Genomic DNA, 21,653 nt, shown 5'->3' on the forward strand with positions numbered 1-21,653 from the left:
TAAGAGACACTAAGACGAAACAAAACAAAACCTCCATTCTATTTCTAAACTCACTGGATTAAAATTTAGGGAGTGCCTAGGAGAGCACATCACGTTATCTCAGTTAAACCTCACGACGTTTCATAAGCGTCTGCTCTGTGGTTCGCGGGTGGCAGGAGTGCACACTCCCCGAGCACCAGCACGCGCCGGGGGCCAGCCTGAGAGTTGTCGCAGGTGCACTCGCTTACCAGCCGGCCGGAGCCACACAGGGCGGCGCCAGGTGCTGCAGGGCTGGGACGCCGTGGAGTCGGGGCTGGAACCCGAGAGGTCGGACTCCGAGGCGGCTGTCGCTCACCGTACTAGGCTGCTTCTAACGGGCACCCAGTGGAAGCCGAGAGGGCAAACCGTGAGCCCGGGAGGCGCGAGGCTGCGCCGCCTGCGGTGTGCGCCCGCGGGACGGGCTGTGCTCAGGGGGCGCCTCGTGCTTCACAGGCGCCGAGGGGGGGCACCGTCCGGCCGGGTCTCAGCGGCCCCCCAGGCCCGGGAGGGGCTGCCTGGCTCTGCCCTTCCAGCCGGGAGGGCCCCAGGCCGCGCAGCACCACGGCGCAAAGGGGGTGCGGGACTCCGCTCCCGGCGTTCCAGGAATGACAGAGGCAGGGAAGTGGAGCTTGGCTGAGCCTTCCGTGGGAAGCGGACCGCGGCCGGCGTGCTCTTGTGCCTCTGCTGGGGGTCACGCTCTGGAAGGCTCACGAGCCCTGTCCCAGAAGGCCCGGGCCCGGGCCCGCGCGCGCCTCGCCGCTTCCAGGCGTGGCTTCCACCGCACCGGACCGCCACCGCCGGGCGGCGGGAGATTCTCGGAGCTTCGTTCTTACACGACAGCCCCCAAACAGGCCGTTGTCAGAAACCAACCGGAAATACTAGAGAACACAGGCAGCGTAAAATCACAGATAAAGAGCTCATATTCTTAATATAGAAAGAGCTCTTTAAAATTGCAGGGGGGAGGGGAGGACCAAACCCGCTAGAAGGGCGGGGGGGGGGGGGCAGAAGACGCGGAGGGGCGAGTCTCAAACATTCAAGGTCTGAAAATGGCGTGTAAGCACCTGGAGAGATGTTCAGGTCCAGAACCCCGCCGCCATCCCACCTCCCCTCTGTCGGGGCCGGCAGAGGCGGCGAGGACGGCTGCAGGCGGGCATCGGAACCGCGCACAGCTACCCTGAAAGGCACCCGGGGCCGCGCTAACAAAGCGGAAGCCCCCGCGGGGCTCGGGCCGGCCCGGGAAGGCGCCAGCAGCCCAGACGCCCGCCTGCAGGCACACGCCGGCGCGCTGCGGCGCCCTAGCAGCCGAGGACCATTACAGAGCAGCGTGGGGCGTTTCCCGCAGGTGTCCTGAACCGAAGACGGCAAGGTGCAAAGGTCAGACAAGGCGCACACCGAGCACAGGGCACGGCTTTTCCTTGTAAGAAAGGAGGGGGCAGGGCAGCCCGGGTGGCTCAGCGGTTTGGCGCCGCCTGCGGCCCGGGGCGTGACCCTGGAGACCCGGGATGGAGCCCCGCGTCGGGCTCCCTGCGTGGAGCCTGCTTCTCCCTCTGCCCGTGTCTCTGCCTCTCTCTCTGTGTCTCTCATGAATAAATAAATAAAATCTTAAAAAAAAAAAAAAAAAAAAGAAAAAGAAAGGGGAGGTCACAGGCCCGTGTGTCCATTCATCTGTGTAAACAGGTGGAAGCAGAAGCTAAGAGACCAGGTCTGCGCGGGACGGGTGGAAGGATGTGGACGGGGTGCGGGGAGGGACCCGCCGAGGGGCTGGCGGGCAGTCACCTGTCTGTACAGTCCGGACTCAGAGTTATGTTAACGTTTCATACACTCGAAACAACAACAGCCTCCAACCGAAAACACAAAACCCCTAAGAATGGGAGGGAACTCCTAAAATGGAGTTAAAAGGAATTTAACCTGTATTTCAAATAATGACATATAGCCACATTGAAAAGGGGCCAAGGGTAACTTTTGAACACAGATTTTTTATTATATTATCCTCAGGCTAAAGATAAAAAGAACAATAAATAATGAAGGTTTTTTTTGTTTTGATTGTTTTATTTTGTTTTGTTTTACAGAGATAGGAGGTACCAATTTTTTTTTTTAATTTTTTTAATTTATTTATGATAGTCATAGAGAGAGAGAGAGGCAGAGACACAGGCAGAGGGAGAAGCAGGCTCCATGCACCGGGAGCCCGATGTGGGATTCAATCCCGGGTCTCCAGGATCGCGCCCTGGGCCAAAGGCAGGCGCCAAACCGCTGCGCCACCCAGGGATCCCAGGAGGTACCAATTTTTAAGCCCCTATCGTATATGTCTAAGGGATTGAGAAGATACATATTTTGTGGAGAATGGGGAGCTAAGCTTCTTATTCTTGGGGATCAGAGGTGCTGACACCACCCCACCTCCTCTGCAGTTGAAAATCTATGCATAACTTTTGACTCCCCCCAAAACGTAACAGCCTACTGTTGACCAAAAGTCTCAGTTATGAACACATCTGATTAACACATATTTTGGAAGTTATATGTATTATATCCTATTCTTACAATAAAGCTAGAGAAAAGAAAATGTTATTAGAAAAATCACAAGGAAGAGAAAGGACTGTCACACTGCTGTACTGTATTTACTAAAAAAATTTTTTTAAAGACAACCCACATTGAAGGACCTGTGTAGTTCAAACCCTTGTTGTCCAAAGGTCAACTGTCCGTCGGGAAAGAAGGGAATGCTAGAAGAAATCAGGAATCCTGTGGTGACCTCATGGTTTTGAATACACACAGATGGGATATAAAAAGACCAAGATATACGCATATCCACCTACATATATTAAAATTTCCTGGCTTTCTCCAGTGGGCAGGTCCAATTATACCTAAGACAAGATCTTGGTTTCTAAATACCATTCACCAAAAAGAAAAGAGCTCCTTGGAGAAATAATGAGTCTCAGTGATGGGAAGGACAAGATGAGCCTAGAACATCTGCCAGAAATTCAGGATGTGCTAAAAGAACAAAGAGGGTAGATTAACAGGACACAGGAGCCAGTTTCAAGGGCCTTTCCTATTGGCCAAACTTGGGATAATTTGGCACTTAAATAAGTAACAATGAAGGGTTATAATCCACAGAATGAGAATCCAAGAGTCCATATAGATAAGATCTTCCTTAAAACAGAATGCCACTCTATCGTGGAAGCGTAATATGAAAGGAACGATGGAATCCACAAAACTGTCATTCAGAAGAAACATCGAAGCAATAAATGACTTAGGAAAGAATCATTAATAGATGCAAAAACCAGAGTTGGATAAGAAGCAGATTTACATAATCTCAAAATACCTCCCTAAGTAGGGAAAAAATAGTAACTTTAAAGTGAAGAAACCTGGTAGCCACCACCCCAATCAAGCTGAACATCACCAGTAATAGGACAAAGGGACATCATGTGCCCCCCCGACAGTACGACCAGAGAAGGTGGCGTCCCTTCTGCTTGCTGTCTTCCCCCACTCTGTGACCTGGAGCTAACTGTGCGAAGTGGCAGACAAATCCCAACTTGAGAGGCTCAACGACACAACCAGCCTGCACCTTTCAAAATTCCAAGGTAACGCAAGAACAAAGACCGGCCAGGGAACTGCTCCCCACTGAGACTAAAATGTCACGACAGTTAATGCAATACGAGAACCTTGATCAGTTCCTGAACCAGAAACATTTTCCCCCTTTGTTACATTATTATGACAGTTGGCAAAACAGGAATAAAGTCAATCTGCAGATTAGAGAAGAGTACTGTACCCAAAGTCCGTGTTCTGCAAATACGAGCCACAAAACAAGATCCTGTAGTGGCACACTGTGGCTTTGAAAATCAAGTACCAGGAAGAGAGATCCCATTGATTCCAGGCTCTATGCAGCACTGGAGAGAGCAGAAATTAAAAAAAAGAAAAAAGAAAAAAGAAAAAGAAAAAGAAAAAGGAATGAATGCAGGATTACCATACCCAGTTCTGGGTTTGAATCCCAGCTCAGCCACTGTTTGCCTGAGTAACACTGGATGGGCCACTGGACCTCTCAGATCTCATTCCCATCAGATTTTCTGGGGAACAAATCATAGACTTCATTGGTAAGCTCCAAGCTCCGATGTATTCTGTATGACTATGTACACAAATATGTAACCACTCATTTAAATACATTACTTCTATGTTCCTATCAATCACTGTCATAATCCTAGATAGCCCTCTCTTAGATTTTATACTATTTCTATGAAAAATGCAAGGAGTGGTTAAGGATGGAGGGGAATGGTCTTTATTTTTTATTTTATCTTTTTTTAAGATTTTATTTATTTATTTCACAAAGAGAAAGAGAGAGAGCAAGCAAGCTCACATGCTGGAGAGTGTCCAGCCGAGCGAGAAGGAGAAGCAGGCTTCCTGCAGAGCAGGAAGCCCGATGCTGGATTCCAGCCCAGGACCCTGGGATCATGACCTGAGCTGAAGGCAGATGCTTAACCAACTGAGCCACCCAGGCGCCCAGGAAATGGTGTCTTCAGCAGAATAAATTGCAAGCTGCTAGATTTCCTTAATTCCCATACCGTCTTAGATTGTGATTAGTTATTCCGTAATAATTCTAATGTTTAAATTCTCTGTACTCCCTCTTTTTGGCACTTTTAGCTTGCTTTGCATGAACTTTTAGAGCCCACAGGTCTTTGCATTTTGAATACCAGGTATATAAAAATAGCCACTTTGAATATGTAACACCTCTGGAATATTTCTACCCGTAGGCACTTAAATATAGAATCTTTTATTTAAAGTGCTCACACAATGATTTTGCTTTATTATTCTAACAGTTCTGGAGTTTAGGAATAAGTCACATAGAAAGTGGGTAGTTGTGGGATGATGCCAGCATGCCTCCTAGTGGATAACATCAAGCATTTCATTTTTAGAAAGGGCTGAGCCATGGTACTCTGCACATCTACTGTTGCCTTGCTAGGCTGGGAAGAACCAGGTACAGTTTATACATGAGTATGTGTGCTATCATGCCTCTGGCTTCCCAAACAGAGAGGATACGATCACTGCGATCACTGCTTTCCTTGGTGCCTCAGGTCCATCTCCTTGGCCCTTTATAGGGTTTGATCACTGAGGGTATTAGTACCTGGTTCTGTGGGACACTGTGTGAATGACGATCTCAGAACGTCTAGTTCCAACAGTCCCACTGCCCACCAACGCTTCCTCCTGCAGGCTCCAGCTCATGAGATCATCTGTGAGCTTCACCTAGCGCCCTAGTGTGCCTTATGAGATTGGCGGTCTATCTTCGTGGAGACTTTGACCATCAAACATATGATGTTCAACGAAGGGTTAATGTAACAGCTTTATGGCACCTCTTTTCAAATCAGTCATTCTCTAATTCAGCATTCTAACGTCTATCATATTTTCAACCATGTATTTTAAAAACTACACTTGCAATTCCTTGGAAATAAAATATCAGCCCTTTCAATAAAGACAAAAATGGCTGAAATGGTGGCCAGCATGTTCTATGTAACTCACATTTCTTAGAGTTTCAATTAGTCTTTTCAGGAAGAAAATGTCTTAATTCTTTTATGACTTGCAATTATCCACTTCCTGAACTTTTCAAAAGCGAGACACTATTGGCAAGGGACCTTTTTCACCGGAGAGGCTGAGGAAAAGCTCCTCAACTGCAGTAATATTAAGAGGGCGTGATGGCAGCAATGTGCACCTGCCCCTTGGAATGCTCCCTCTGTTGCTGCTTTGATTGCAAGGGGCCAGTGCTTGCCCAGGATGTGTCTCTGCCACATTGGTTAGGCTGAGATACGTTAGATGAGCAATTCTATGGAGAGAACTGGCTCTCATTTAGGGGCGAGTCCTGAATCCCACATGTTCTAGTTGACAGATTAAGGAGAATACTGACTTTTTAAAAAAAGAGTGGAAGGAAGGCCAGGGAGAGAAAAAGTTATGGTTTACATTGGATTTATATCCAAAGCAAAACGTCTTGTTTTTTTTTTTTTTTTTTTTTTTTTTTTTTAAGTAGGCTCCATGCAGGGTTTGAACTCATGACCCTGAGATCAAGGCCTGAGCTAAAACCAAGAGTGAGACAGGCAGCCCGGGTGGCTTAGCAGTTTAGCGCTGCGTTCAGCCCAGGGCGTGATCCTGAAGACCCAGGATCGAGTCCCACGTCAGGCTCCCTACATGGAGCCTGCTTCTCCCTCTGCCTGTGTCTCTGCCTCTCTCTCTGTCTCTCATGAATAAATAAAATTAAAAAAAAAAAAAAAAAAAAAAGAGTGAGACACTTAACTAACTGAGCCACCCTGCTGCCCTGAAAAATGGCTTGTTTATATTTCATGGAAAAAGACTCATAACAGAGGACAAAGAACAGTAATGCAACCTAAGAGGTGTTTTCTCCTGGGCAAAGAATATATTTAAGAACACGGCACTTCATAACTTTTTAGGGGTAAAATGTCAGAAATGATATATGGGACAGCAATTGTGAAAGACATCATTTATGAGAAGTTGTTCAAAGCGTCACACAGTTTAGAGATGAGATGGGGTGAAGAGGGCTTATTTTGCTTCTGCTCTTGGGAGGAAAGATGAAAGGCAAAGATGTCCGCACAGCAACAGAAGACAGCAGAAACAAAACCCACAGCAGAAGTTCTCCGCTGTTTGGGGATGTAATTCTTTTCTCAATGACCTCTTGGGATTTGGGTTACTATTTTTAGGTTCTCCAATGAAATGTTCCCCAGGAAAATTAGCTCCCCCAAAAAGTGCCATGAGGCTTTTCTTTTTTTTTTTTTTTAACTTGAACAAAGACAGAACGTACATACTGCTTTACAACTGTTGGCTATCAGGCTGGCAGTCTTCTTGAAGGTCTTTTCAAGGTAGTGTGCAAATCTTTCATTCTCATTTTCTTTTGACCCTAGCTGAAGAAATTCACCTATAAAGAAAGAAAGCGGTCATTTGCAAGACGGCTTGATTTGCCTGGCTAATTATACGGAGATTCCAAATAAGACAGAAGAAAATCAGAATTAACCTACCACGCACCAAATCTTCAATAACTTGTGTTAAAATAGATATAACAGTGGTATTTCCAATTCGTGCCAGAGCCATGGATGCTGCAGAAAGAATTAAATCGCCAGCAAGAACAGCCTAGAAAAGAAGAAAACCCATTCTGAGAAAAATATCAGAGTAGAAAAATATCAATATCATTGATATCCAAAAATATCAATGGAGCTGGCTCCTCAGAGTGGGGTGGGGGTGGGGCGGTCCATCTTGGCTGTGGTCTTCCCCTCCCTCCTCCTCAGCAAGACTGTGGGTCACAATCAGTAACAGACTGGGGACATCGGTGGAACTGAGCAAGTATATATATACCTGGGGCTGCCACCACCCCCGGCCCCACCAGAGTATGGTGGCCCTCAGCTGAAACAGGGCTCCCCACTCAAATTGGGCTATTGTGCCTCTGTGCTTACATCTCTTCTACCTAGAAGAGCAGCCTCGTCTGCAGTTAGCTCGGGTAACACTTCCAGGAAACCCACCCGGATTCCTCCATGTGAAGACACCGGTCTCCTGTGTGAGCGCGGCACCCCTTCAAACCGCTATCTCCCTGCCTGATTCCCTATGGACCAAACTCCTCCAGGGCACTCAGCACAACACACCCTTGTCTCACTGAAAAGCAAACCGAAGGAATCCTGGCTCCAAGTTCAATGTTCTTTGTGCTACACGATCTTCTTTAGATTGGGAGTCAATGCCCCTACTGCAGTTACAGCTTGTTATAAATTATACATAATTGAATTGTACTCTGTAATCAGATATACTCATCTGCATATTTAAAGCTATGCATGAGGGGATCCCTGGGTGGCTCAGTGGTTTAGTGCCTGCCTTCAGCCCAGGGCATGATCCTGGAGTCCCAGGATCGAGTCCCACATCAGGCTCCCTGTGTGGAGCCTGCTTCTCTCTCTGCCTCTCTCCCTCCCTCCCTCTCTCTCTCTGTGTTTCTCATGAATAAATAAAATCTTTAAAAAAATAAAAATAAAATAATAAAGCTATGCCTGAGTTTTGTGTTGTCATTAGTCATAAATCATAAATGCTAGATTTCTGAGAAATCTTAATTCATAGAATTTTCAATACCTTATTTTAAGTTTTTATTGTCTTAGCTCTAGTATCTAAAATAAGTGATGTTCAGTATGTTTACCTATTAATCACTGTACACAGCATGTTATACAAATTATCTCAACATAAACATAAAAACACATTTAGAGTCACTGTCCCCATTATGATATATAATATATATATTATATATATATATATATATATATATATATATATATATATATTATATATATATATCTCCACAGATACATCCCTCATCCACCCTGACGTCACTGGCATCCTGACATCATCAGGACTCTGGATCTCTGGGCTTTTAGGTCTCTCCTCTTGCTGGCCTCTGCATAGTGAAGCCACCAGACGGGGCTTTGGGGATTGCCAGGTAAGAGAGGCTGAAGGAAGGAAATGCTGGGCCCCAGGCAACCACTGAGGCTCCTGGAGGAGGCGCTGTGTGGCCAGATTTTCACTGGAAACACAAGTACTTTCCACTAAGAGGCAGAAAAGGGGAGGGAGCTGGCAGGTGGGCCACGCAAGGCAGACCAGTCCCAGGCTGCAAGAGGCCCCAACAGTGGTGATCACCGTTGCAGGAGAGAGACTGTGAATTTGTTCTCTTTAAGGCTGTAGGACAGCCTGAAACCATTCGGCTCACTACAGGGACATGTCATCAAGTACCTGTGACCCCTCCAAAATGAAACTGGGTAATGCCCCCACCACTTTTTTTAAAAACCACATTCTGATGTATGGAATTCTGTCAGCAGGATACAAAACCTTTAATTTAAAATTTGAAATAAAAGATTTATAGAGGAGATCACATGACTTGATTACACAGCCAAGTCATGTACACAAAAGCAAAACCAGCCTGTGAGGCTGACAATTAATATGCATTTCTTCTTTTTCATAAGGCCAATTAGGAAACAGGAGTGAAGCTGGTGCTATATATACACACACGTGAGGGAAGGTAAGCGGAGGGAAACTTGTTCACTCTGCTGTGTCTCTGCTTCAAATGGGCAGAGCGGCCAATGGGGGCACGTGTGGGGGGACGCCGCCTCCAAAGGCCCTGTCCCTCCTAGTGTTCATTGGTTCAGCTCCTTCCCATCTTCAACCAGTGATTTAAGTATCTTTAGGCAGGTGCTAATAAATTACTATGGAAATATGCTCTAAAATATACATGTATGAACCAAACTCAATATAGAGCCTCTATTTAAAAATGTTAAATTTTTGCAGTTATGTGTGTATATATAACTTTTTACATATTTATATTTTAAAAACATGTATGTAGCATACATATATATTTCAATTTTATTCACTTGCCATGACATTCTTGCACATGGCAGTCATTAAAAGGTTAAAGAATTAAATTGAATCTGAGTAATCTAAGCCCAAAAGTAAAATTTATGGTTCCTCATGAAATATGCTTTTTGGATCACAAAAAAAATCCCTTTCTCTATGATCAAAAGGAATTCTAAATAAAACTGTGAATAACCAGAAATATGAAGCTTATTTTTTTATGGTTTTCTCTATTATCAAATATATGTACACAGAATGAAGACTATTCTGAAAATTGGAAGGCCGCATTTGAGGAGACATATTTTACTTAATGAGACAAATCTGAAAAATAAATGCAATCCAAAGAGCATGTGAATGGGTAAGAAGATGAAAAGGAAACAAAACATCATACCTTCTTTTCACCCCAGATCTTATTAACCGTGTGTTTTCCTCTCCGAGAACTTGCATCGTCAATGACATCGTCGTGTACCAGACTAGCAGTGTGGATCATTTCTGCAATTAAGGCTATGGAGCGCTGGCTTGCTTGCACATCTCTAGTTAACAGAAAGCAATGCTTTTTAAAGAGACGCCGCCTATAACCTTCTCAGCAATCATCTTGTGAAAACTGGACATCCGATCTAGGATAAAGAATTTTATTTCTCTAAGAGAAACTGTATAAACACTTTGGCTTCCCTACAGAGCCATTTCTAATATTTGGAGAACATTCTTTTTTTAAAAAGATTTTATTCATTCATTCATTCATTCATTCATTCATTCATTTATGAAAGACAGAGAGAGAGAGAGAGAGAGAGAGAGAGGCAGAGACACAGGCAGAGGGAGAAGCAGGGTCCATGCAGGGAGCCGGACGTGGGACTCGATCCTGGGTCTCCAGGATCAGGCCCTGGGCTGAAGGCAGCAGTAAACCACTGAACCACCCAAACTGCTCCTTTGGAGAACATTCTTAAAACGCCTAAGATACCCGGCCAAAATTCTGTTTTATGGACAGCACATTTAGAAGGAGGATTCATATGATTTACAACCAAAAAAGCTTAAACAGCTCAGAAGGCTGGCCATCAGGCTGAAGAATCACCTTTATGCCCCATAATCATGGTCTTGGGCATCTTGGGCAGTTGGTACAAGTTAATGATTAGGTTACGAGTAGATCTCAGGGGTGCATGAGGGAGGCAGGTTAAGAAGCGTTGTGGAAAAGCGTACTTTAGAACCCATGTCACTATGTTATATAAAGTTGTTTTTTTTTTTTTTTTTTTTTTTAAGATTTATTTGACAGAATGAGAGCAAGCACAAGCAGGAGAGCAGCAGGCAGAGGGAGAGGGAGAAGCAGACTCCCACTGGGCAGGAAGCCTGATGTGGGACTTGATCCCATGGACGTGGGATCATGACCTGAGTTGAAGGCAGATGCTTAACCCACTGAGCCACCCAGGTGCCCCTAAAGCTTTTAATACTGTGTTAAATGAAATATTTTAGGAAGAAGACCTCAAGAACCAAGATAGAATTTTGGTCAAAACTGCGTTCCAATCCATGTTTGACCTTTGCATTACAAACTGAAACTTCTCTTCCCTGGCTATAAGACAATATATGCGAGAGGCACTCTCAAGAGGATACATGGGTGTGAGTTTTACAATTAAAAGGGAATGTGCCCTTCCTTTTTAATCATCATTATCACTATCATTACCTATGGGTATTTTTAAAAATTGAATTTGGAGAAAATCAAATTGGGGAAATAACCAAGGGAGTTTTCTGAACTAAAAATACGGGCCCGACTTAAACACGTGCTAACCAAATGTTTAACTCATTCCAATGGCTGACTTTCCAAACATCATCACGCTATCTCTGAGAGAGAAGAGTGAGAGGGATGTTCAAAGGGGATTTTTTCTTTAAAAAAAAAAAAAAAAAAAAATCTAGTCAGAACATCTGCAAAAAATAGTGCCCATCTTAATTCGTCACATCTAGTAGAAAGCAATGGAAAATGAAGTACAAGTGCATTCTAGATACTGGTATTTAACTACAGACACTAAATCAATCTGGAGAATGTCATCTGATCTTGCCTTAAATATAACTTTAAAATATGGTGCTTTGCTGGCAACTCTTAGCTAACATTTCAGAATGAAACCTCAGATCCTTCCAACTACTTTTAGCCCAGAATCACTTGTAAAGTGCTGTCTATTATTTATTAAACTGTCATAATCTTAAGAGTCCTAAATCCTTCCAGATCACACCACGTTCTTCAGAGGTGGGAGAAGTAAAGCAACAGAAGGTAAGGATGAATTCTGATGTCCTGACCATAATCGCGATAAATGCCCTGAAGGCTTCTAGGAGCTTCTTTTGAAGCCCTCAGTGAGACCCTCACAGACCTCACAGCAGGAGGCTTTGACCTCAAATATTTTACAGGTAAATGTATTGGACCTTATCTTACTTGAGTTCAAATGCACAGAAAAATGTAGCCATTTATGGGTGTTTCGTAATAAAGGCTATCTTTTAGGATATTTTTCTCCACAGTGTTTTGGTCTAATTTACACTTTCTGATGGTGAGTAGCAGAACTTATCTTTAAATACCACTGTGAGGGTCCCTAGTCTTTCTCAAGCTCTCGTAAGCAGGGTCTGACCTCCACTAGCACGAACTATGTCAGCGCACAGGGGTTCCTGCTGGGAAGTTGCAGAGAAATGGCAGTGCTTATTGAGACACTGGAGTTTTTGTGATTTGAGGATATTAGAACAAAGATTTCTTAAAATATTTTGAAATCTTATAGACTGGATGTACACAGAAAGGCCATTTTACATGGCTAAATTACTGACTGATGCAATTAGGATTCTTGCTTAGAATGTTATTTGGCATTGCGACACCCCCCTACATATGAGAAACGTATTTTAGATGTTTTCTAATGGTATCTGATGTCCTTCTTCGTACAAAACTAAGCTTTAATGTGTGTTGGCTAATGTCTGGAAAACACTGCCACACTCTTCCACAGCACAGTGTAAAGGCTAGAACTAAAATTTACTTATTACAGAAAACTCTCACACTGTCTTTAAGATGAAATCTCCAAAGAGCCAAACTGAGTCATGCCTTCAAAAAGCTGGGCACCATTTCCACTTCCTACTGGAAAATAGCTGACACACTTTCTCAGCTTCTAGGAGAGGTGCTAAGAAAAGTCAGACTGGCAAGACAGCATGAGAAAAAGGAGGCCCTTGGCTTGCAAGTTGGCTCTGTCCCCTGGACTTCACACACGCACGAGTATGTGATGATTCAGCAGCCCTGGGATGTTTGTTTTTTCCTCTTCTTTAGACTTACAACAAAATTTTTATAATACAGTATTTGAAGCACAGAAAGAATAGGTGGAACAATATGACACGCCCCACCCCCACATACTCTCTACCCAGCTTACATGTCATTGAAGCAAAATGCTTTTTTTCCTTATTCACACTCACATGCACTGTTAAGTCTTTTTTGTTTTTTTTTTTTATTTTAGAGACAGAGAGAGAGAGAGAGAGCACAGGGGTGGGGGAAGAGGGAGAGGAAGGGGAGAGAAGTAGACACCCTACTGAGTGGGGAGCCTAACGACAATGTGGGGCTTGACCCCACAACCCTGAGATTATGACCTGAGTCGAAATCAAGAGTCGGATGCTTAACCCTGAGACCATGACCTGAGTCGAAATCAAGAGTCGGATGCTTAACTGACTGAGCATAATGTGAAGTCTTTTAACAAATTCCAAGTAAAACCCCCAGGGTGGGAAAATTGTCTCCAAACAGAAATTCAAACTTTGTTCATTGATTACTTTGGTTCAGAACAAACGTGAGAAGCAAATTTAAATAGAAAATGTGGCTTCCCTTTAGGATAAGAGACACAGGAGCTTTTATTTCCAAATCATTCTTTTTGTCTAACAATTCTAAAAATAAGTGTTTCACTTTGCTTGCTAGGACTCTGACAAACTTCGTGTTTCTTAAACATATATCCCTTGTCTACCTTGTCAGAATCTGATGATGAGGCTTAGGAATCTGCACTGGAGAAAAGCACGGCAGGTGATTCTGAAGCACAAAGTTTGGGAAATGCTGTTCTTTCAGGCAGTGGTCTTCATTTGATTCACCATGAGCCATAAATGGAAGCTTTCCTAGAGACAGGTTTTGGTACCAACTCAGACTTTCTGATTAATGGTTGTACTGTCTCTAAATCATGGGCAAATGAAACAGGAGGGCACTCTCCTATTCTAAACATGCCCTGAGGGATACCTGGGTGGCTCAGTGGTTGAGCGTCTGCCTTTGGCTCAGGTTGTCATCCCAGGATCCTGGGATGGAGTCCCATATCAGGCTCCCTGCATGGAGCCCGTTTCTCCTTCTCTCTGTGTCTCTGCTTCTCTCTGTGTGTGTCTCTCATGAATAAATAAATAAAATCCTAAAAAAATAAACATGCCCTGAAACCTAGAGGGGTTAGTTCGAGTTCGAGGTCTTATGCTACTGACTCCCCAAGTCTCTTCACAGCCCAGGAGCAGAGCGGCTCACTTGCTCACCTGCACGATCTTGGAGAATGACTCTCTGCCCTCTTACACTCTGCGCCTTTAGGAGTTTTCAAGGCTAAGACAGAGTACTTTATCGCTTTGGTCCTGAAGAAATTCACTACTTAAAATGCAAATAAAGTCCTTCTCCTTCTCCATCCAATGCTTCAGGATATAAACTGCATTTCCTAGTTGTTAGCTGATAAAAGTACAAATACTCATTCTCCACCAAAGTCAGGAATTCAGGAGCATTTCTAACACCAAAAGAAAAGAATTGATATCCAAGCACAGCAGCTCCTGATATTTTAGATATATCTCCAGACAGACTGGACGCCTACAAAGCTGCATCACAGATGGTGCAAGGGTTCATGTTACTGTTCTTGCCACTGAAGACTCACTGCAGAAGTTACGGATCTATGGGTATTGTGGAGAGCAATCTGCCATCGTGAAGTCTAGACCTACAACTCAGCCAGGCTGGCTTTGCACACAGCTTTTTCCACAGAGCTGGTACTATACAATCAGCAAAGCATTAGTTTTTTCTTCAAATTGGGCACAGTGAATGGAAGTGTGCTTGATTCCTTCCGTGATGACACCATCTTGGTGTGCTGGGTGCTGGAAGAGGGTGCACGGGGTATGTTTATTAAGTCTTGCAGGCCTCTTGCTCTCACTGATGTCCTTATGCTTGAGCTTGACCTCACCAATAAATCAATGGCCATCTGGTTATCAAAATCTCCTCCACCTCAGTTGGTGTTCTTTGTTATAGACTCTACTTCAAGATCCCTTTTAAAAATTTTTTTCTGCTTTTTATTAATTCTTGTTAATAGTCCGTTTTATAACAACATATTCAACGCTTCTGAGCACCTTATACACTGCTGCTTTCATATATTTGTCTTTTTAAAGGAGTATCTGAAAATGTAAAAAAAAAAAAATTCCCTGCCATATATAATTGAAAGCTGACTTTAGGATGGGAAAAACAGCCACAAACTTTTAAACAGTTGGTATTTTTTCTAAACTGAAGAAACACTTTTTTGTAAAGCCTAGATCAAAGCCCCATTCAGAATCCTAACACCAGCAAGTCCGACTACAAACTCTTCAAGATAAAACGGCACAACAACTTATAGTTACCTTCACAAGCCAACAGACGCCTACACACTAATTAGTAACTTAAAAACCCTTATTAAAAATGAAAGGGAACTAAACGATGCCAACAGCTAACCCTGGTCTATGTAGGCAGGCTCCTGCTTTAAAGCCAGCTATAAGACTCCGGTCCCAATGCTTTGATTCGCTCAATCAGTTCTTATCGAGCCCCCATACATGTGTGTCATAATCAAGAAGAGGTTCTTGGGGAATGCCTCGGTGGCTCAGTGGTTGAGTGCCTGCCTTTGGCTCAGGGCATGATCCCGGGAACAAGTCTTGCATCCGGGTCCCCGCAGGGAGCCTGCTTCTCCCTCTGCCTATGTCTCTGACTCTCTGTGTCTCTCATGAATAAATAAAATCTTTTTTTTTTTTTTTTAAAGAAGAGGTTCTTGGCCTCATGGAATTCAGTTTCCTAGATGATACAGAGAAATTACAAGCAATAACAATTGGGTTTTCACGCTGACAAGTAGCAAGGTGGCTAGCCCAAGTCCCCTCCCTGCTCCATCCCTTCCAGACCATTCACCATCACTAGCTGAGAAACTACGTAAGCTGACCTGCCCTGTGATAACACACGCGCACAGGGAGAGAACAGCATTGCATGGCCCTACTAAACTGTAACATCATACTCTCAAGTTGAGTCTATTCAATGCCTTGGAGGCTCCCAACTGCGTCAAGCTGTCCTTTAATATATGTTCTGCCACAGTGGGCAGGCCTGGCTATTTTAAAAAGAAAAGCACCTTCACACATGTGCCTCTGATTACCCAAACAGATGATACTCAAATATAATTTCTTTTTAAACAAAACTCAGTAATACGAAATTATTTATAAGGTCCAATAGTCATATTCTTGAAACAGTTTTTAATCAAACATTTAATGTTTTTATTTGTAAGTCAATAAATTATATATATATACACACACACTAAACGTTTAGACAATCAAGAGGACATCTGTAATGCAGAGGCACTAGAATGAAACTATGTACAGATGTGAATGTTTTGTCAATAGCATAGTCAATGCATAATATACCTTGAATATACAGTGTTTATAATCTCATTTTTCCTATCAACTCTCCTCAGAAAGATTCTTAGTTCAAGCTAATTATAAATCTCAATAAAGCTTTCCTGCACTTCTGAGGACCAGTCCTTGGCTAAGGTGCTAATTCCTGTGGCCATGTTTCCTACTTTCATATACATATATGGAGAAGTCATATGTATGTATGGTTTTGCCTTAAAGTTTAATATACTGCACTCTTAGTAACTGGCACACAAATTTGCTATGTAAAATTATATTCCTCAGTTCTATTGTAAACTTACAGTCCAGTTAATTTTATTGTTCTTACCTGAGTACATATAATTGGCTTACATGAGAGGAAAATCTGGGACCTTAAATCAAAGTGGTTATTTTCACTACTTTGCTCAAGATTCCGATTTAAAGACAAGTCGAGATGTTAACGTATACAGTTTGGGAGATATTTCAGAATTCTATCTTTTTTTTTTTTTTTTTTTTAAAGATTTTATTTATTTATTCATGAGAGACACAGGCAGAGGAAGAAGCAGGCTCCATGCAGGGAGCCCGATGTGGGACTCGATCCTGGGACTCCAGAATCACACCCTGCGATGAAGGCAGGTGCTAAACCGCTGAGCCACCCAGGGATCCCCAATGGGTGTTGCTTTCTTACCCAATCTGATACTCTGTGTCTTTTGATTGGAGCATTTGGCCCATTTACATTTAGATTAACTACTGAATGATATGAATGTACTGCAATTGTATTACCTGTAAAGTCATCTGTATATTGTCTTTGTTCCTTTCTGGTCTGTGTTGCTTTTAGGCTCTTTCTTCACTTACAGGATCCCTTTAATGTTTCTTTCAGGGCTAGTTTTGTGATCACAAATTCTTTTAGTTTCTTTTTGTCCTGGAAGCTGTTTATCTCTCCCTCCATTCTCTATAAAAGTCTTGCCAGATAAAGTATTTTTGGCTACATGTTTCTCTCATTTAGCACTCTGAATATATCATGCTAGTCCTTTCTGGCCTGCCAGGTCTCTGTGGATAGGTCTGATGCCAGTCTAATATTTCTACCCTTGTAGATTAAGGACCTTGTCTTGAGCTGCTTTCAGGATTTTCTCTTTATCTTTAAAATTTGTAAGCTTCACTATTTTTTGTCAGTGTTAAAAATATGGAATGCTTCAGAAATTTGAATATTATCCTTGCACAGGGGCCATGCTAATCTTCCCTGTATCATTCCAATTTTAGTGTATTTGCTGAAGTGAACACTCACAGGCATTTTCTCTTCATCTTTCCTTTATCTTCAGGAAGCCAATTCTCAAAAAGGGCCCAACATCTGTTACAAGGAAGAGGATGTCTCATTTCATTGCATGAAGTACACAAATAGCCAAGTAAGGAAATTTCAGGGTCTTCTTCAAATGCATCTGTATCACTCTCCCCTGCTTGATGCAGTTATGCGATGTACCTCATAATCTTCATCTGACAGTTCTTATCCATCTTCATTGAGGCTACAATCTTCTGAATGGAGAGTTTCAACTTCAAAATCCACACTAAATTGACCTGAAACTGAATCCTGATCCAACAGATTACCTAAATATTCTCTTTACGCCATCAAGATCTGGGTGTGAGAGTCCCCATTGATTCACTGCTACTGCTTTTTTCAAAATGTACTTTCCTTATTACACACAGAGACTTTCATCAAAGGAAAGGGAAATGCTCTCAGGAAATACTATCAGATCGATGATGCTTTGTCATTCAGCAGATCATTCATCTGAATGTTCTCCTGCCTCACTAACTGCTCTCCTTCTAGAAGAGGTACATGGTATAGATACCAAATCTGAAGGTAAAGGTTTCTCTTCTTGTAGCTCGTCAGGGTACTTTTGATCACACTCATCTTCAAGATGAAGCCTATTATCACTCACAGATGTGCCTGAATGTGATGATCCCTGCTGACTGACCACTACCACGTTTGTGTAGAACACTGCATATATGTTCCCGTACTCTTTCACAGAGACGTTTGGCTCTGCAAACAAATCCTCTGGAAGATCACTAGAACAACAAACAATATGTTGTTGCTTCTCATCTCGTAATCATTTAGTTATACTGGCCAAGATAAAATATAGCTTCTATCTCAGGAAGATTAGTATAGTGTATCATGTATCTTTGTGTGTGTGTGTGTGTATCATGTATCTTGAGTGCAACTCTTAACCTTGGATCTGGGATGCCCAAGGAGTCCTCTTTCATAGGCTAAGTGTCTTTCTGTGAACTGACAGACTTTAACAACTTTAAAAGCAGCAATGGCTTTGGTCTCCTAGGGTCTGTTCAGAAGCTGGAATCTGTGAGGTACTTACAGGACCATCAGTAGACAGATGTTGGTACTGAACATCTGCCTGGCTTGATGTAGAACAAGTGCTCTGTTGCTGACCACAGGTATCTAGCTTTAATCACCAGTGAATACAGCTGCTCTTCACCAAATGGGATTTTCTGCATGCCTAGCAGGGAGAGCAGGGACCCTCAAGACTTCCCAGTTCCCTTCACTGGGCACAGAAACACAATGACCTGGACCATTTTGCTTGCAGGCTCCAGGCCACTGGGATGCTAGAATGCATTAGTTCCAGAGGAGGCTCCTGATAGCGACAGTGATAGGACCCGAGTTAGAGGGGTTAGGACTGCCCCTTGGGCTCAGGTTCTTGCTCCATTTTCCTTCCAGCTGCACGGGGCACAGAAGGAGCCCAACTGGTCAAGGTAAGCCTGATGCGTGCCCCCTGTTGCCCTTAAGATCCATTTCAGTAATGAATACAGATACATCAAAAGGGCCATCTCCTAGGTTAAAAGCAAAAACCTCTCTTTTGGCATCAACTTTCTTGCCTCTCCCATAAATCACTATCGTAGTGGCTGGTTCAGTGATTCAGAACACACACAGAAACCAGGAATGGCTCCTAAATTGTGAATGGCCTGATCTTAAGAATCATTTAAGTAAGATGCTGCCGTATGGACTATTTTGTTATAGTTTTCCAGGGCAGGCTTTTGTAATTTCCTTTGTCTGTATTAGAATAATAAAAGTTACCTCCTCTGCATTTAAGATTTTATCACACTTGGACCTTTGATATCATAATATGAAAATGGCACCTTATAAGCTGTACCATCTAACCAATGTCTGGCTTTGTAAACTGGACCAGTGGAATTCAGTGCCACCTGGCCGTTGGCAAAATCAAGACCAATAAAATGTGAGCAGTGCTGTTATTCCAATCACAGGCACTGATATCCACTTCTAGTGCTGGAAGACTTCCATACAGGAATGGATGGTACTGAGATTGGTGACAAGAGTAGGTCGGTCCCTTCAATGAGGTTGCTGAGCAGGGAGCTTGGCTTGTTTGAAAAAGATCAGACACTACAGCTGTGCTATGTTCAGTGAGTAGAGGGCTTTTATAGAAATCTATTTACTCTAAAGCTCATTTTTGATCCAGATTCTTTGATAAAATAAGTCCTGACCTATAGTTAGTTTGCTGAACTCCAGTGCAGACTAGGTTCTCTGGGAGGCAGACTCTGAAGTTTAAAGTACAAGACATCTGTCTCAGGAGTGCCCCTGGGATCAAAAGCCATGGGAGGGAGAGGATGAAACAGGACTGGGTAGAGGGAGAAGTTTCTATAATGCAGGCCCATCTGTGGCATGTCCTGGAGCCATGATGGCCCTTCCTCTCTTAGGCCTTGGATGTGGGCTGGCGCTGGTGCAAGGATTTGCTGCATGGACGCAATCCTTGAAGAGGCTGAGAACTCAAGATTCTCTGCCAACAAGAACTGGTCCAGCCCTGAGTCCTTCATTGCAGGAAGATCTACATGGCACACCTTAGAACCACTACAGCTGTGTTCTGGACCTTTCAAGTCTGAGTCTTTTTGTTTGTGTGTTCCTATTTTACCTGCCCAGATACTGTGCTATCAGGACATTGACAGCAAATATAAAGATTGAGTCTTAGGCTCTTTGGGGCCATGTTACCTTTTGAGGATATATTATGAACTTCTGATAACCTTCCCCAGAAAAATGCAAATACACAAAAAATTCTGCATGCAATTCTAAGGGACTCACAGATCCCCATGAGACTCCCCACGGACTTCAGATTAAGAAGTCCTAGTAATCTGACAAGGAATGTTTAATGGACCACTGAAAAGCTTAGTAAAGGAAAAGGAAAATCAATAAAAGGTAGTTTTTCCCCCTCGCAATTTCTTAGGTGTCTATTCTATTCAGTTTTCCAAAATTCCCTCTAGGATTCTGATTAACCTATATAACACACATTTCACAAATGAGAAGATGATGTCTGATAAGTCGCATAGAAGCCATTAAACTTTGTCAAATGATAAAGCAGGGCTCTCTCAATTCTGCCGTTACCAACAAGCCAGTAAAGGAATTTCTGGAATGGGTGCTGGTGCCCCTGTGCCTAGAGGATGCCTCCAGTGGCACCGGCTAGAAATAGAAGCTCTGTGAGGTCCCACCCCTCATCTATGGCTACCTTTAGTCCTTACTATTCTAAGTCTTTCTCAGGAATCGAACCCGGAAATGGCCCAGGTCTCCCGTCCTGCCACCATGTCCCTCCCTTCTCGCATTAAGAGGCACAGAAAGAAGTGCCAGCTTAGATATTTAGCCAATTAAGAGCCTGATTCAAAAGGGTTCTTAGAAAGCAAGTATTCTTAAGAAGCGGGGGCTTGGAGAGTGTAGCCAGACCCTGCCTCTGCACTGTGCCTCTGGTGAGCCCTGCTCCCATCACTTACAGGGGATTGAGGTCATGGCTAAAACATCCCAGAAAGGGCAGTGTGCGACTTACTTTTTATTTTATTCAAGTAAACTCGACCCTCACCATGGGGCTTGAACTCACAACCTCAAAATCAAGAGTCTAACGCTCTACTAAGCCAGTCAGGCGCTCCTAAACTTACTTTGTAACCTAGCACTGCCTTTGTTGTGTTACATTCTCCCATGTTTTCTGCAACCAACGGTTTATACAGTTTCAGCAAGGCAAATTGAAAACACTTCCAACCATGGGGATGACAAGAGGATATAAAGCTATACAGGATATTTCCTTCCCATGGTACCTCTGAGGGTAATGAACTGCATTACACATTAATCTGAGAAATTATAAATATGTACTCTTTCTAGACAAGTGGTTTTCAACCAGGGATGATTTTGCCCCCTCCCCCCCACCCCTGGGAACATTTGGCAATGTCTGGAGACATTTTTGGTTGTCATCAACTTGGCCAAGGAGGGGGTTACTGGCATCTTATGGATAGAGGCCAGAGACGCTGCTACCATCTATAACACACAGCCCCCATGCAAAGAATTATCTGGCCCCAAATGTCAAGGCTGAGAAACCCTGCTCTAGATGGTGTGAGATATATTTCAAATTTGGCTCATTTGTGCTGCTCTGCCTTCCCGGTGAAGTGCAAATGGTCCTGAGGGTGGTCCACTGCCAGAGATTTCACTGCCTCACTTCACTATGAGCACCTGGGCAGTCTTGGGGGGTGGGGGGCTATAGTGGGAGGCACCCTGAGGTGATGCAATGTGCTGGAGCAGCAGGGAACAAAAGGCTGCAGTGGGCTGAGGGCAGCAGTTGCCAAGAGGCAACCCCTGACACTTCCTGAGGCATTCCTTAAAGTGTGCTCCGCTG

General features: G+C 43.5%; 1 protein-coding gene, 1 non-coding gene and 1 pseudogene across 10 annotated transcripts in view; all 3 read right to left on the reverse strand.

Annotated features, from left to right (window-relative positions):
* Positions 1-21,653, reverse strand: part of PDSS1 (decaprenyl diphosphate synthase subunit 1) — a 46,819-nt gene that overhangs the window by 11,032 nt on the left and 14,134 nt on the right. For 8 of the 9 annotated variants that reach the window (XR_012030783.1, XR_012030785.1, XR_012030786.1 and 5 more), the window contains exons 5-7: positions 9,767-9,908; positions 7,020-7,131; positions 6,810-6,919 (exon numbers count right to left, since the gene is read on the reverse strand). Coding sequence is in view for 5 of the 9 variants with exons in the window: in XM_072825302.1 (XP_072681403.1) it covers positions 6,810-6,919; positions 7,020-7,131; positions 9,767-9,908 (364 nt within the window). In the remaining 4 variants the exon portion in view is untranslated. Of the gene's footprint in view, positions 1-6,809; positions 6,920-7,019; positions 7,132-9,766; positions 9,993-21,653 lie in introns of all 9 variants that reach the window. The other variant, XM_072825304.1, reaches the window with a different exon arrangement.
* On the reverse strand, positions 16,636-19,988 carry LOC140633083 (E3 ubiquitin-protein ligase Mdm2-like; annotated as a pseudogene).
* Positions 17,165-17,268, reverse strand: LOC140634586 (U6 spliceosomal RNA). Its single transcript, XR_012032011.1, has one exon. It is a non-coding gene; the product is annotated as a U6 spliceosomal RNA (small nuclear RNA).

This window comes from Canis lupus, chromosome 5 (assembly GCF_048164855.1).
Source record: "Canis lupus baileyi chromosome 5, mCanLup2.hap1, whole genome shotgun sequence".
Lineage (NCBI taxonomy): Eukaryota > Metazoa > Chordata > Mammalia > Carnivora > Canidae > Canis > Canis lupus.